We start from the raw sequence: 13,824 nt of genomic DNA on the forward strand, positions 1-13,824 counted from the left end.
CAACGGACATACTGATGAAACATATATTCCTACCACTGAAACCTGCAGATTAATTGCGCTTCTTTCTACAAATGCTCAGTGGAAGAACATTAGCCAGGTTTTTATTGTTGCTGAGGGTGCACCCATTTTTGTTTGGCACACTGAATTCTACAAACCAAGTAAGGAAAACTCTCAAAACTAAAGGGCACGTATCAGTTTGGTCAAACGTACAGTTACAAGATACAGCTTATTTGTTTCATCCACTCAGCAGTAAACAAAGATGCAAAGAATAACTGATGGACTTGCAGCAGAAATTGTTCTTAAAGGAATTGTTCAGTGTAAAAATAAAAACTGGGTAAATAGATAGGCTGTACACAATAAAAAATGTTTCTAATATAGTTAGTTAGCCAAAAATGTAATGTATAAAGGCTGGAGTGATTTTATGTATAACAAGTCAGTCAGAAACTACTTCCTGCTTTTCAGCTCTCTTGGTTTACACTGACTGGTTACCCTGGCTACCAGACAGTAACCAATCAGAGACTTGGGGGGGGGGCACATGGGTCATATCTGTTGCTTTTGAATCTGAGCTGAATGCTGAGGATCAATTACAAACTCACTGAACAGAAATGTACCATGTGGCCCCCCTTCAAGTCGCTGACTAAGTCAGAGTTATAGAGCTGAAAAGCAGGAAGTTGGATTCTGGCTGTTTTATTAGACATCTGTTCACTCCAGCCTTTATATATTACATTTTTGGCTAACTAACTATATTAGAAACATTTTTTATTTTGCACAGCCTATCTATTTACACAGTTTTTATTTTCACACTGAACTATTCCTTTAAAACAAACATGAAGCCATATATTGGCAGATATACTACCATGACTTGTCGAGTGAAAATACAGGTACATACTGGACACCAGCAATGGGAATATCCCAGAATTGCATTTACTATGTTTTGCTAGCTATCCAGAGAAATAGTAGGATATGCTACATGTTTCTAACAAGGTCATGTTCATTGTTTTTATTATACATATGCAAACTGTTTCTTTATTATGGTACAAATGTAAAGAAGTGGAACTTGATCATTACACCTAAAATACTAAGGAATCTGGAAAGCAACAATGTAAACAGCTCAGGTAGATGTGGTTCAGTTTGACCTGCACCTGGCAACAGGAAAAAGGAATAGAATTGTACGGAGAAAAAAAATTACAAGTTGATAACTACATTGCGGGACAGATCTCTGTAAAGAATGAAATCGAAAGAAGTAACAAACACATCAAAGGCAGAACGGATTGTCACTACCGTAGAAACTGGGAGGCATTCTAGGCGAGCTTAAAGATGGCTTTGGGACATGATGCTCTGGAACACTGCATCTAATGCGGAGAAGAGCTTGTGATATCAGCAAGCCTCTCGGGATGATGCCAACATAAAAACATTATTGCTTTGGTTCTATCACAGACACACTTAGGGACATGAAAATAAGAGAACTCAGGTCTGGAATCAAGAGAATGTAAGAAAACAACAAGGCTTTCTCTTTGTAAGTGCTAAACATGAGACTTCTAAGTGCTCTTCACAAATTATGCCCTAGGTAATGCTCAAGGAGAAGCCAGATTTACATTTTTTATATTAAAAACACAGAATCTATACAATAAAACATCTTAGATGAGCTGATGAGTGAATTATTTGCTAGCACGTGCACAAATAAAATGTCCTATATGGCAAACACAAACTAAAATGGTAATAAATAATTGCCAAAAAGTTCAATTAAAAGAAAGGTGAGGGTGGAAAAACTCAAGACAACAAAATGGAATAAACACAAAGTAAGTATTCACAGCCATTAAGATGTTGTTAATGGTGTCAAGCCAGCATTAAATGACATGGCAACAGCTGGTCTGACTAGCAGTACATAGAAGTCCCTCCCTGGGAGTTCGCTGGATATTCACAGATATTGTTTTTTCACAAAGAGGTAGCTGTAACACATTATTTTTAAAGTTTTTGTTCTTTAAAAGTTCTTTGTCTTTAACGGTGTCTGACATTTGGTCAGAGAATAATTTTACACTTCCAGCCGGTGCGATTTTACTGGCGATGCCGTTCGAGCCGACGCACATTTTCCAACTGGATTTCTCCTGGACTTTAACACTAGAAAAAGAGAGATTATTTTGAGAGTCAATTATATACTTAGCCCCGTTATGTAGCTGCGTGCCCAAACAGAGGCTCATTAGTTTTAAACTTTCCACCAACTCTCCAGCACTTCTGGGCGATTGCTGTACAGAGTTTGCAGATCCAGTGCAGTTGCGAGTGTTTCCAGACTGGTTGTTGTTGTTTCCACTTGATGTGTTAGAGGGACTGCCACCTCCTTTGTTATCGCTTGGGTTTGTTTTGTCAACGCCAGTGCTTCCATTGCTTGGTTTACTTTGCCCCCCACCATCACCTTGATTGCCTGGGGGCCCTTCACTGCTATCGCGTCTATGCCAGGAATAGGTAAATCCACTATCTTTATCCAGCCTGCGTCTGCTCTCGGAATCATCATCGCTAGTTTCTGAGCTACTGCAACTTGATCCACGCCCTTGGCTTTTCCTTCGATTATATCTCTTGTGAACAGTGCCTGGAGATGCAATGTTCATTTTTAATCTGCTCAGTTTAGGGGGAAGATTTTCATCCATATCAAACTCGTCATCTGATTCTCCTTCCTCAAAGATCTGGTTCAGCACTGGAGCACTTTTCCTGGAGGTAAGGCGGTTTGTAACAGAAGGTTTGCGTCGAAGGACAACTTGTGTAGAGAGAGCAATAGGTTTCTTATCTTCTTCCTCTTCCTCTTCATCCTCCTCTACCCTAAAGAGACATTTCTTGCCACTTGTTGTTGGATTCAGGTTCACAGGAGACAGGCCAGAAACATCAGGACTAGAGAAATCAGGGACATCCTCTTTCTTTAGAGGCTCCATAAAGCCTTTGTTTCTGTGGCCATTCAACACATTCTCTGTACTCCGAGCTGGAGTCGGTTGGACAGCAACATGTGCTATAGGGGAAGCAGTTAAATCATCTACCAAGTCCTGTGGTACATCAAGCTTTGTTGGCCAAGACTGCCTATAAGTAAATTAAAGAATAAACATTGAGAGTTTCCAGAACTTTTATAAATATATATACGATGCAGCAATTCTGAAAACAAAACTAATTTGTAAATATTTATTTTGAAATTTCTCAAAATTCACAGCAAAAAAAAAAAAAAAATTAAAATTCCTGACTTTTGCACAGATATTTACTCCAAAACGATCTGAACTGAATCAAGGCCAATACAGAGCATGAAGGCTATGGGCAAAGAGAAAGATGTTTGAATAGACAGTTTCCTTGTTCTAATGAAATGAACAGCCCTAAAAGCCTGACTAGTTATCGGATGTCACACTTTAAAGTTGACATGTAAAGTTTCTTTGCTACATATAAGCATGAAAGTTAACGTACAAGGGAGGAATTGCCTTGCTAATGAATATTAGGCAGTAAAATTGCTGCTGGTCGCTATTCATGGGATTATAAAGCAAATACCGGAGGCTTCTTTTACTGGGACAGGGGTAATGTGCTCCAGTGGAAAAGTCAGAAGTATCCAATCAGTTACTGGATTTCATTTGGCAAGTAGCAAATGCTGGATGAATTTATGAAACAGACTGCAGGTGTGGGGCTTGTTGCAATTTTAGGTGCACATAGAAAAAATGAATTTACAAAATGTTATTTATCTATATTAAGATTTTGGTAACAAAACAAGAAATATGTGTAAAGAGTGCATTCTCACCTCCCATGTGTGCATCCAATGTTTGTGCGCACTTAGTATATTTGAGAGGGGAAACTTTAAAGTATGCATTTGCCAGCAAAATCTACACTGTGCACGCTGCTGATGGGCTGATCCCACATCTGTCAGTACAACGCAAATCGGGGCCAGGCATGGCATTTACAACAATCTCTGTGCCATTAGTTACTGAGGCCAAGGTGAGATTGGGAAACGACTCAGGGCAAGGACAAACTTTTTAGCAAATCTCCGCAAATGAAGACATTCTTATAAGATGCACATTGCATATAAGGACTGTAAACCTACCACTGTGAAAATAGGGGGCTGAAATGCACTGGTGACAGAAGGAAAGAACATCTTTTAAGTAGACAGGACAAAAGTATCAGAAACAAGGGGCTATTGACACAAATGGTTAAAAATGGTTTTAATGACAACTACATATTGCATGTTTTGTAGTATAAATCCCCAAATTCTTATTTCATAGGTAAATCTGTACCTGAACTGAGCCTTGATGTTACTGGGACTGGCTGATCTCATCTGTGTCTCTTTCTGTTGTTTCTCCCGCAGAATTCTCTCAGCCAGCAGGAAATAAGTTGCTGTAATATGATTGTACTTGTTTGTTTCCAAAGCACTGTAAAGAGCAAAAAAGCAGTTTAATGGATAAAATGCATGATTTGTAGTTTCATTTTTCCTACTGCCTTCTGCGAGGTAAAATTTATTTTCTGCCTTCCGGCAACAAAACATGAAAAATTCTGAGACCTACTGAGAATGCAAGAGTATAATTTGGAGGGCGCACACCCATTTCTTGAATTAGTGCAGAGGTGCTAATACAATGGAGACTGCCCATATGAAGCCTCCTGATAGATGAAGTACAAAACAAATATAAAGGATTGCACACACAAAATTTATTGTATCAAAAAACGTACATATCAGAAATTGGCCCTACACGTTTTGACCACGTCGGTGGTCTTCATAAGGGGCAAAATACACATTAGGTACAAAAAAAGATTAAAAAAGGGCATAGTTTTTTTTATCTTTTTTGAATCTGACGTGTATTTTTCACCTGATGAAGACCACCCATGTAGTCGAAACGTTTATGGCCAATTGCTGCTATGTACGTTTTTTGATACAGTACATTTTTACTTTTTATATTTGACTGAGCGTAAAATCCTTATGTTTGTTTTCTAGTAAAATGCAAGGCTTCACTGGTAACAACCAAAAAGGACTGACCACCAGGCTCCTGAATGTTGTACTATTAAACTTAATGAAATTAAACCATCATAGGAAAGTTCTTGCAAGCTACATAATGTGACCCATGCCCACGCAGCTGTGAATCAATGATATGAAACATCCTAATGCTGTTAATATTTGTAAAGGCATGTCTGCTTTTTATGGGGCAGTTTCCAATGTTGGATAAAATTAAACATATAGCTATACTTAATGGAAATTCTCCAGTCCTGCAGTCTTCCTGCTACGACAAAACTCACATCTGCTTTCTGTTAGAACACAAGCTGAGACTTAATTGTCCATTGAAAATTAGACTCTCCTCAGCAGGAAACTGCACTGTCAGGGAAAACACTGCACATGGCGTACACACACTATATATACACACTGTATAAATATAAATATATATATATATATATATATATATATATATATATATATATATATATATATATATATATTCTGATGTATTATAATGACACATTCTTCAGAACTGCCATCAGACACCTGCTAAACACTTATATAAAGGGCAAAAAGATTATCATTAGGTGCTTATAACTGAATGGCAAGGCTTGTCTGAATGTGGAGTTCCTGCTGTGGTCCATGACTGAGCACTGAGGATGCTTAATGTCTTCCTGACAAAGTGAACAATCCAAGAGTCCTTGTAGAACAAACAAAAAACTATGACATTAACAACATAATCCCTAAACACAAAGGAAAAAACTGCTGTACTCTTTCTATACACTGCAAATATCAGGAGGGGGCTCTTTTGTGTAACTGCCATGTATGAAATCAGATATCTAATTGATTGAATAATTATAATGGGGGGTAGACTGGTAACAAACCACAATTGGAAACATTTTTAAAGATCTTCTTACTCAACAATTGCATCTCTGTCAGCAATGTCGCCCAGGACCATTCTCTGTATGATGCTGTTATGCTCTTCTTCGGACAGGTTTTTGTAGGAAACCAGAGGGATGTTATATTTTGTGGCTGGAGATGGATCAACTCCTTGCAGCCAGGGATGGTTTTCAATCTCTTCCAAAGATGCCCTTCGTTTTGGATCCCTCTGCAGCATGCGAGGGATAAGACTTGTGGGGAAGAATGAAAATAAAAGATAATAAATCCGCTACAGAAAAATTTTTTTCCTTGTGGTGCTGTCTGTTAGCAGTATACAATTCAGACAAGGCCTTTGGGTGGGGGGTAGTCTCACAAGCAAAAACCACAGATAAATGTTATAGATTGTAGCGTTTTTTTTTTGGTGGAAACAACTCCATGCGAGTAAACTGGTGCAGAAAGAGCTTTAATGCCTCTAAGAATCAGTGGGAGATTAAAGCAAGATATTAACAGGTGAATACGCTCAGCCTCCCAACAGTCATTTGCACAGAAGCTGACAATTGTTGCAGTTACAAGAGGAAGAGCTGGTTACTGGGGGTTCCATAGCAAATAATATAACCCTGTGTACTTTCATTAATGATTTCTCATTATGTATGGGAGTTTAAGTAGGAAACCTGTGAGAGCCTGTGCGTACTTACTCTTTGCAGTGTTTCGATACGTGTTTAGGGACTGTATATTTGCAATCCATTATCATGGTCAGTGTTTCACTGTCGTTGGCTTCTTGGAATGGTGGAGTTCCACATACCAACATGAAAAGGATTACTCCAAGACTCCAAATATCTGAAAGCAGAATAAAATCAAATTAGTCATCAAATTGGCTTTCTTGATGTATTTAAGCCATATCCACAAATTTTCTGAAAAACTATGGTACATGTTTTTGACTGCATTTGTCCTCTCTGGGAGCAATATGGTGGTCAAAATAACAATTTCAGACAGCAACCACTTCCCTTTCCTATGGCCAATGATAGGGGATCCCTTGGAGAAGAATTGCAAGTGTTTCAGAGTGATACACAGACATACAACACAGGTAGCACATACAGCCTCTTTCTTGTTATAGCTCTAATAAGTAATAGCATATATATGAATATGCAAGCATATGTTATAGCAAAAGCCTCTGTGCAGATTTATTCAGCCATCCATAATAAATTAGCAAGAAGACCTTTCTACAAGAGTGCATTAGTGGTGTGCAGGTCGACAAATTCTCAACCCTTACCTAACACTCCCAGCCCACACCCTTCCCCGGGGTTCCCCTTCTATTTATCGACCCGCGCCAGCCCCAATGTCACAAATGGGACAGGAGCGAATCTATAAATTTAGGCAACGGAAGCCGGCAGTGCTGGGTCACAGGCAGGGAGAGCAGGAGAAGAGCTCAACCCGGACCCATGACCCGAAGATTTTGTGCAGGAGCCGGCTCACACATCACTAGAGTGTATGTCCTTGAAAATGTCTGCACAGGTAGTGTGGTTACCATTCAGACAAATGGGGAGTAGCTTCAGATCAGGAAACATTACTCTACAACAGTCACAACAGGCCATGCACCATAGTGCTAAAAGCCCTCTTTCAGTAACTTCACTGTAAATCTGATTCCAGGCTTTAACCCGTGAAAAATTGTTAATCTTGTATTATATGCGGGTTAACAGCCAGAATGGGATGAAAGGCAACAGAAAGCACAATGGGCCACGGTGCAAAACCTTTATTATAATGCAAGCCTCAATACAGATTTGTAATAACAAGAATTACATCACACGATTGCCCTCATAATCGTTATTTTGCTCTGTTTAACATGGTTAGGAGACCAAAATCACTGTGCTGGTCAGTCAAAACGGAAGTAAAGTGGGTTACAAACAACAGTACACAATGCCACCAGGCAGTGTACAATTGCCTATTTAGAGTCCATGTATCCCATTTTGCCTGTTTAGAGCCCATGTTTTGTGGGATGGTGTTGCCCAGTTGGACACAACAGCTGATAGAGAAGCTGTTGACAAAGGCTGTACATCTGTCCTGTATCACCATATACAGCTCTAGTGTCAGAAGTGCTGTACAACTGTAGGTATTTCTTGCTTGTGAATACAGTACATTTTAAGTTTCCCAGAATAGATGCCATTTTTCAGTGTTCCATACAGGTCCTATCCTGATTTTACACTTGTTGGCCCCAATGGTATCTTCCTTTATTTTGGCCATTTTGCAGGTCAGAAAATGATTAAGCACTATTCTGCTACTGACTTTATTTTCAATATATTCACCATTTCCAGTTGCTTATAAATCATGCAGAGCTTTAACAAAGAAACCAACAAAAGTAAACAGCAATTTAGAATTGATCCAAATAATAGGAGGCTTGTCAATGACTGTTATTGCAATAATGGGCTTTATTGTGAGACACTGAAGAAAGTAAAATCCTATTGGGCATCAGAGAGGCCTTCGGCGTATTACAGAGCTATGGGGGCTGATCAATCTGGCACACAAAGGAACATTTCAGCCTATTAAAAACAGGTGCATGCCAAGAAACAATTATATACAGTCATCTGAACGCAACAATGTTATAAAGCACCTTCACATTTGAAATTCAATATTTAAAAAGGTTTCATTGGTAGAAAGGTTCGAGAGATATAGATCTGCAAGCCTGCAGCAAGAGCAGAGCATTTCCTTTGCAAAGTGTGTAGCGGATGATTGCATGATAAGCCTACAGAAAAAGAAGCAATAATACATATTCAAAGAAAACCAGCTGTTCTGCCACTATTTTATATTCTGTAGCCTAAACTAATGTCAAAACACTTCACAGCCCATGTTAACAATGGAGACAAACATCTCCAGTGATTGCCTATAGCAATCAATCAACATTTAGATTTGAACAGTCACCTAAAAGTTCGAAAACAAAAAACAAAGAATTGGTTGCAATATTAAAAAAAGGCTTTAAACGCCAAAAGCAGTATATGCATTGCTGAAAACAGTGTCCTTCACTTGTGAACAATCAGTGGAAAAAAAATCTTTTGTTATTTCTTGAACTAAACCGATAAATTGCAGGCACTCCATGTTTGGTCATTGCGAGGTAGATAATGACATTAACAATGCACAGATAAACAGGAGCCCATTAAGCAGGGGGTTATTTGTGCACTGGGGATCTAAGTATCTACCTTGCAAGGACCAAACATGGAGCAGCTGCAATTTCCCTGTTTAGTTAAAAAAAAAAAAAAAATCACAAAATGTTTCAAACCAATTTCACTGTAAACTATTTAAAGAAAGATGCATGGTCCCCCATTGACAGTGTAAATGAATATAGATGATAGCCACTCACTGCAGCCAATTAGGGGCAGATTCATCAAATTGTGACATTAGGGTGGTGGCACACGCAAAGATTCTGCCCAGCGAGAAATCTCCCTTCTTCAGGTGGCTAATCTCCCTGAAAATACCTTCCCCTCGGCAAGAATGGGAATCGCCAGCGGGATGGCTTCGATTTTTTGAAGTCGTCCGAAGTTTCCTCGTGAGGCAATTTAGGGGAGATCAGTCCCCCAAAGAAGAGGAGAGTTGTCACTTCGGCGACTAATCTCCCTGGAATCTTAGCATGTGCCACCACCCTTAGAGTTCACCACAGAAAAATCAAGGAATTTTATTGATGCACATTTGATAAATACACTTCTAAAAATCCCATAGGAATGGATAGAAAGTTTGTCTTTTTGCTACAAGGGCCAGATTTGGTGAGGTGAAAATATGTGGGGGCCAAACAATTCAGTCCGACATTCAGCCTGACACCTCTATCACTTCCGAGGTAGCTAGCTTGTGATCAGGATCTTTCCAGGATCATTCACTCCCGGAGATGGACGCGTACACGGCGTTTAGGAAGTGGAAAAGTGGAGTCTGTTTGGACTTATTCTCCGCGCCTTATTTAAACATAATATTTGGGCACATTAGTGAAATTATCTGCCAAATGACCTGAAGTGATTGTGCTGAAGGTGTTAACAATAGACACATACTGGCACGTAGTGACGTGCCGCTCTCGCATACTTCATTAGGGCTTAAGGTGTCAATAGACCTACTGGCGTGCCAGTACAGTAAACTAAAGAAGTATGCGAGAGTGGCGGGTCACTTTGGAATGCCTGCACTATGAGAATTAATTGATACAAGTAGAACTACAGCTTTCATTAAAACCATTGTCAGTAGTGATGTGCGGGCCGACCTGATACCTGTGGGACCAACGGGTTGGGCGGGTTTGGGTCGACCTTGCACTGCACATCTCGGGTGGCGGGCGGGTGTGGGTTGAGCTCTTCTCCTGCTCTCCCCGCCCGCCACCTTCTAATGCAGGCATCCGACTTCCGGTTTTATAGTCTCGTGTCTGCTCGCTCCGGCGGGCGCGGGCTGCAGCAGGGCGGGTTAGGGTCGGGTGCGGGTCAGGAAAACCCTGACCCGCACATCACTAACTGTCAGGTGTTTCTACAGTCAGTGGCTCATGAGCAACACATTTCTCACCATAACCTTATATGTTGCTCCCAGTGGCTTCAAATCAGGTGCTCATAATTGGATTCCTGATTTGGAGGAATAAAGACCATGTGTACTGCCAAAAAGACCCACCTGCAGTCTGCCAGGCCACTGTCCAGTCTATGCTTTTAAAATGCCAGGGCCTATTTGAATGTCAGTCAAACCTGTAGGGCCTGTATTTTGCATAACACTTTACAAAAACTTTATTTAACAAACATAATAGTTCTCTACAGAAAAGGAATACAAAAGCAGCTAGCTAGATGCATCTCTTCACTATATAACACACTTTTTTGCTATAAAGTGATTACATTAAACATATTAGTTATTATTTATCAATGATGCAAATGTGCCGGCATGCCAAGAATCAGGCTTTTATGCAGCTCCAGAGATCGTATAATATGCTTTTCTTTTTATATAGCTAGAAAGACAGATCACGATTTTCTTTTTATATACAGATAGGATGCTTTTTTTCATTCTCAAGAAAGCCAGTGCACACACAACCTCCTTAAGCAGCATCTGCTGTCATAGTAACAATGTGCGTCACCATTTTCCAGCCATGATAAAATAAGAGCACAAGCAATAAAACCTACAGAATAAAAAGGCATTCACTGCTCATTTTCTAGAACCAGTTTAACCTTAAACCAAACACTCAACCAGTGACAAATAATTGTATGACTTGCAGAGAAGAGACTGCAGCCAAGTGGACGAATTAAACCTATTAACTCTGAAATTAAAATTAAATCAAACGGTGATGGTGTAGGAATAGAAAGAATCTTACACAAAGTGCACCCCCTTGACTGCAGTATTGACTGGCATCTGAGGAACAAAAGTGAGCAAACATTATTTATAATAATAAATAATGGCACAAACCCCATATTTTCAACTTCGTTCAATACAAATAAAATCTTATATTGAGTTATGTCTCTGCCTTTATTTTTCAGGTAAGGATATTCAGTTAGAAACCCTAATTAAACACTAAGAGAGGAAGTGGAGAAATTAAAGTGATCAGAGATGTCCGTGCATCTGTGCGAGAAGCATGTCCTGACAATCTGTTATCGGACATTGAGGGAATCTGGAGGTTCTGCCGTCCACTGCTTGTCTATGGCCTGTGGTGATCATCAAACATGAGCAACAATTTGCAATGCTTTGTATGGTGGAGCTGTCTAGAACTGTGAGCCTTCCCACCATGTAAGCATTGATCTTAAAGGTGAGCCAGCACAAAATCTATGCTGCCAGCTGTAGGGAGATTGCTGCATCAAAATAGGTCTACAAAGACATTTATGCAGAGGGTGAAGTACAATATTCTGGAACGGCCGTCACAGTCCCACGACTTGAATATCATCGAAAATCTATGGGATGATTTGAAGCAGGCTGTTCATGCTCGGCAGCCATCAAATTTAACTGAACTGGAGAGATTTTGTATGGACGAATGGTCAAAAATATCGCCATCCAGAATCCAGACACTCATCAAAGGCTATAGGGGGCGTCTAGAGGCTGTTACATTTGCAAAAGGTGGCTCAACTAAGTATTGATGTAATATCTCTGTTGGGGTGCCCAAATTTATACACCTGTCTAATTTTATTATGCATATTGCATATTTTTTGTTTATCCAATAAACATTATGTCACTGCTAAAATACTACTGCATGTTATAAATTAAAAAGAAGTTACTACTTGAAAGCTCAGCCAATGATAAACAAAACTCCAAAGAATGAAGAGGGGTTCCCAAACTTTTTCATATGACTAACAGATTTCATAACTGTACTTTCTACAGCAGGGGTTCCCAAACATTTTTACCTGTGAGCCACATTTAAATGTAAAAAGAGTTGGGAAGCGACCGGCCATGTCAGTCAGAGCACATGCGCATAACCTGCTTCGGACATCATGCGCATAATGAGCAAGTTGCTGCATTCGCTCATTGGTTAACAAAATCAATAGCAACAGATTAATATGCCAAAGTAACAGGTTAACTTTAGCTTTAAAGGGGTGGTTCACCTTTAAAGGGGAACTGTCATTTCAGTCTGGGAATTCATAATTACAGCAAGCCGGCAGGAGCCATTTTGTATGGAAGTCTTGCATCGGCTCAGAATCTTGTTTGTGCAATAGAATGGGGGGCCCCCATGTCCATCCCCATGCACTGGTTAAACAACCAGTTAAACAATAACAATTAAACAATAAGGGGAATGTGGGGAGAGCAGTGACATCTAGGATGTGCTGAATGGAAAGTTAAAGTAATTGTCTGCCCTGCCTTTATGCCTAAGGCATAGAGGAGGAGCGGACCATATTTGATTGACAGCTGAGATTTTTAAATGAGCTTACTACAGTTATGAATGCTTTAATAAAAAATAGAAATTGGATTTCATGTTTATTTTGAAAAGGACTTTTATTACACAGATTTTTGTGTCTGGGTGACAGGTCCACTTTAAGGTAACTTTAGTATGTTATAGAATGGCCAGTTCTAAGCAACTTTTTAATTGGTTTTCATTATTTATTTTTCATAGTTTTATAGTTATTTGCCTTTTTTCTTCTGACTCTTTGCACCTTTCAAATGGGCATCGCTGACCCCCTTCTTCAAAGCAAATGTTCTGTAAGGCTACGCATGTATTGTTATTGCAACTTGTTATTTCTCATCTTTCTATTCAGCCCCTCTCCTATTCATATTCCAATCAATGCATCGTTGCTAGGGGAAATTGCACCCTAGAAACCAGATTGCTTAAAATGCAAATTGAAGAGCTGCTGAATAAACTGCTAAATAACTCAAAAACCTTAAATAATAAAAAATGAAAAACAATTGCAAAATTGTCTCAGAATCTCACTCTACATTATACTAAACGTTATCGCAAAGGTGAATCACCCCTTAAACATTAAGTACAAATTAGGCAAAATTTGGATATGAATTCACTCCAGATACAACATATTGCACCCAGCTCTAATGAATAAATGTATCACAGAATATAGGAATAGAATAAATACTGATTTAGACAATGATTGGCAAAAATACTGTTGAGATGCCTAAAAGGAATTCACATAATTACACTAGCATAGGGAAATATTTTTTTCTTGTCTCTACAGGTTGTCCTACTCCTATTGAAAGTCCTGAAACACTGAATCAAAGAGAATGTCTTCCAACAGAATACTTTTGCTTCAGGTGGCAGCCAACAAACCATTTTTGGCTATATCATTCCAAAATGTATCAAATCCCTTAAAGGTATAGGGAAACATTCTACTTGTATCAGGCACATGTTTCTATCAATAAGATAGCCTTTGGTAGTTTTAAGTCTACATTATTCATCCTGCAGACCTCTGTTATTCCTCAGCTTCTCCTTTATAGGAGGTGAAATTTAGCTGGGGGTAGGTTATGCCTATAAGGACGTTTGACCTTACCATATCAGGCCTTTATCCTCACTTAAACCCAACATCAACTCCTGAGATTAGTGCTGGATAGCTTATTTAAGATTTAGCTACACATACCTCAGAAAT

General features: G+C 39.3%; 1 protein-coding gene across 1 annotated transcript in view; it reads right to left on the reverse strand.

The window, feature by feature from the left end:
• Positions 1–1,008: 1,008 nt before the first annotated feature.
• Positions 1,009–13,824, reverse strand: part of snrk.S (SNF related kinase S homeolog) — a 39,700-nt gene continuing 26,884 nt past the window's right edge. Inside the window, exons 3-6 of the mRNA XM_018269314.2 lie at positions 6,514–6,655; positions 5,857–6,069; positions 4,251–4,385; positions 1,009–3,063 (exon numbers count right to left, since the gene is read on the reverse strand). Coding sequence (XP_018124803.1) covers positions 1,848–3,063; positions 4,251–4,385; positions 5,857–6,069; positions 6,514–6,655 — 1,706 coding nt within the window. The 3' untranslated portion in view covers positions 1,009–1,847. The remainder of the gene's footprint in view (positions 3,064–4,250; positions 4,386–5,856; positions 6,070–6,513; positions 6,656–13,824) is intronic.

Source organism: Xenopus laevis, chromosome 6S (assembly GCF_017654675.1).
Source record: "Xenopus laevis strain J_2021 chromosome 6S, Xenopus_laevis_v10.1, whole genome shotgun sequence".
NCBI lineage: Eukaryota > Metazoa > Chordata > Amphibia > Anura > Pipidae > Xenopus > Xenopus laevis.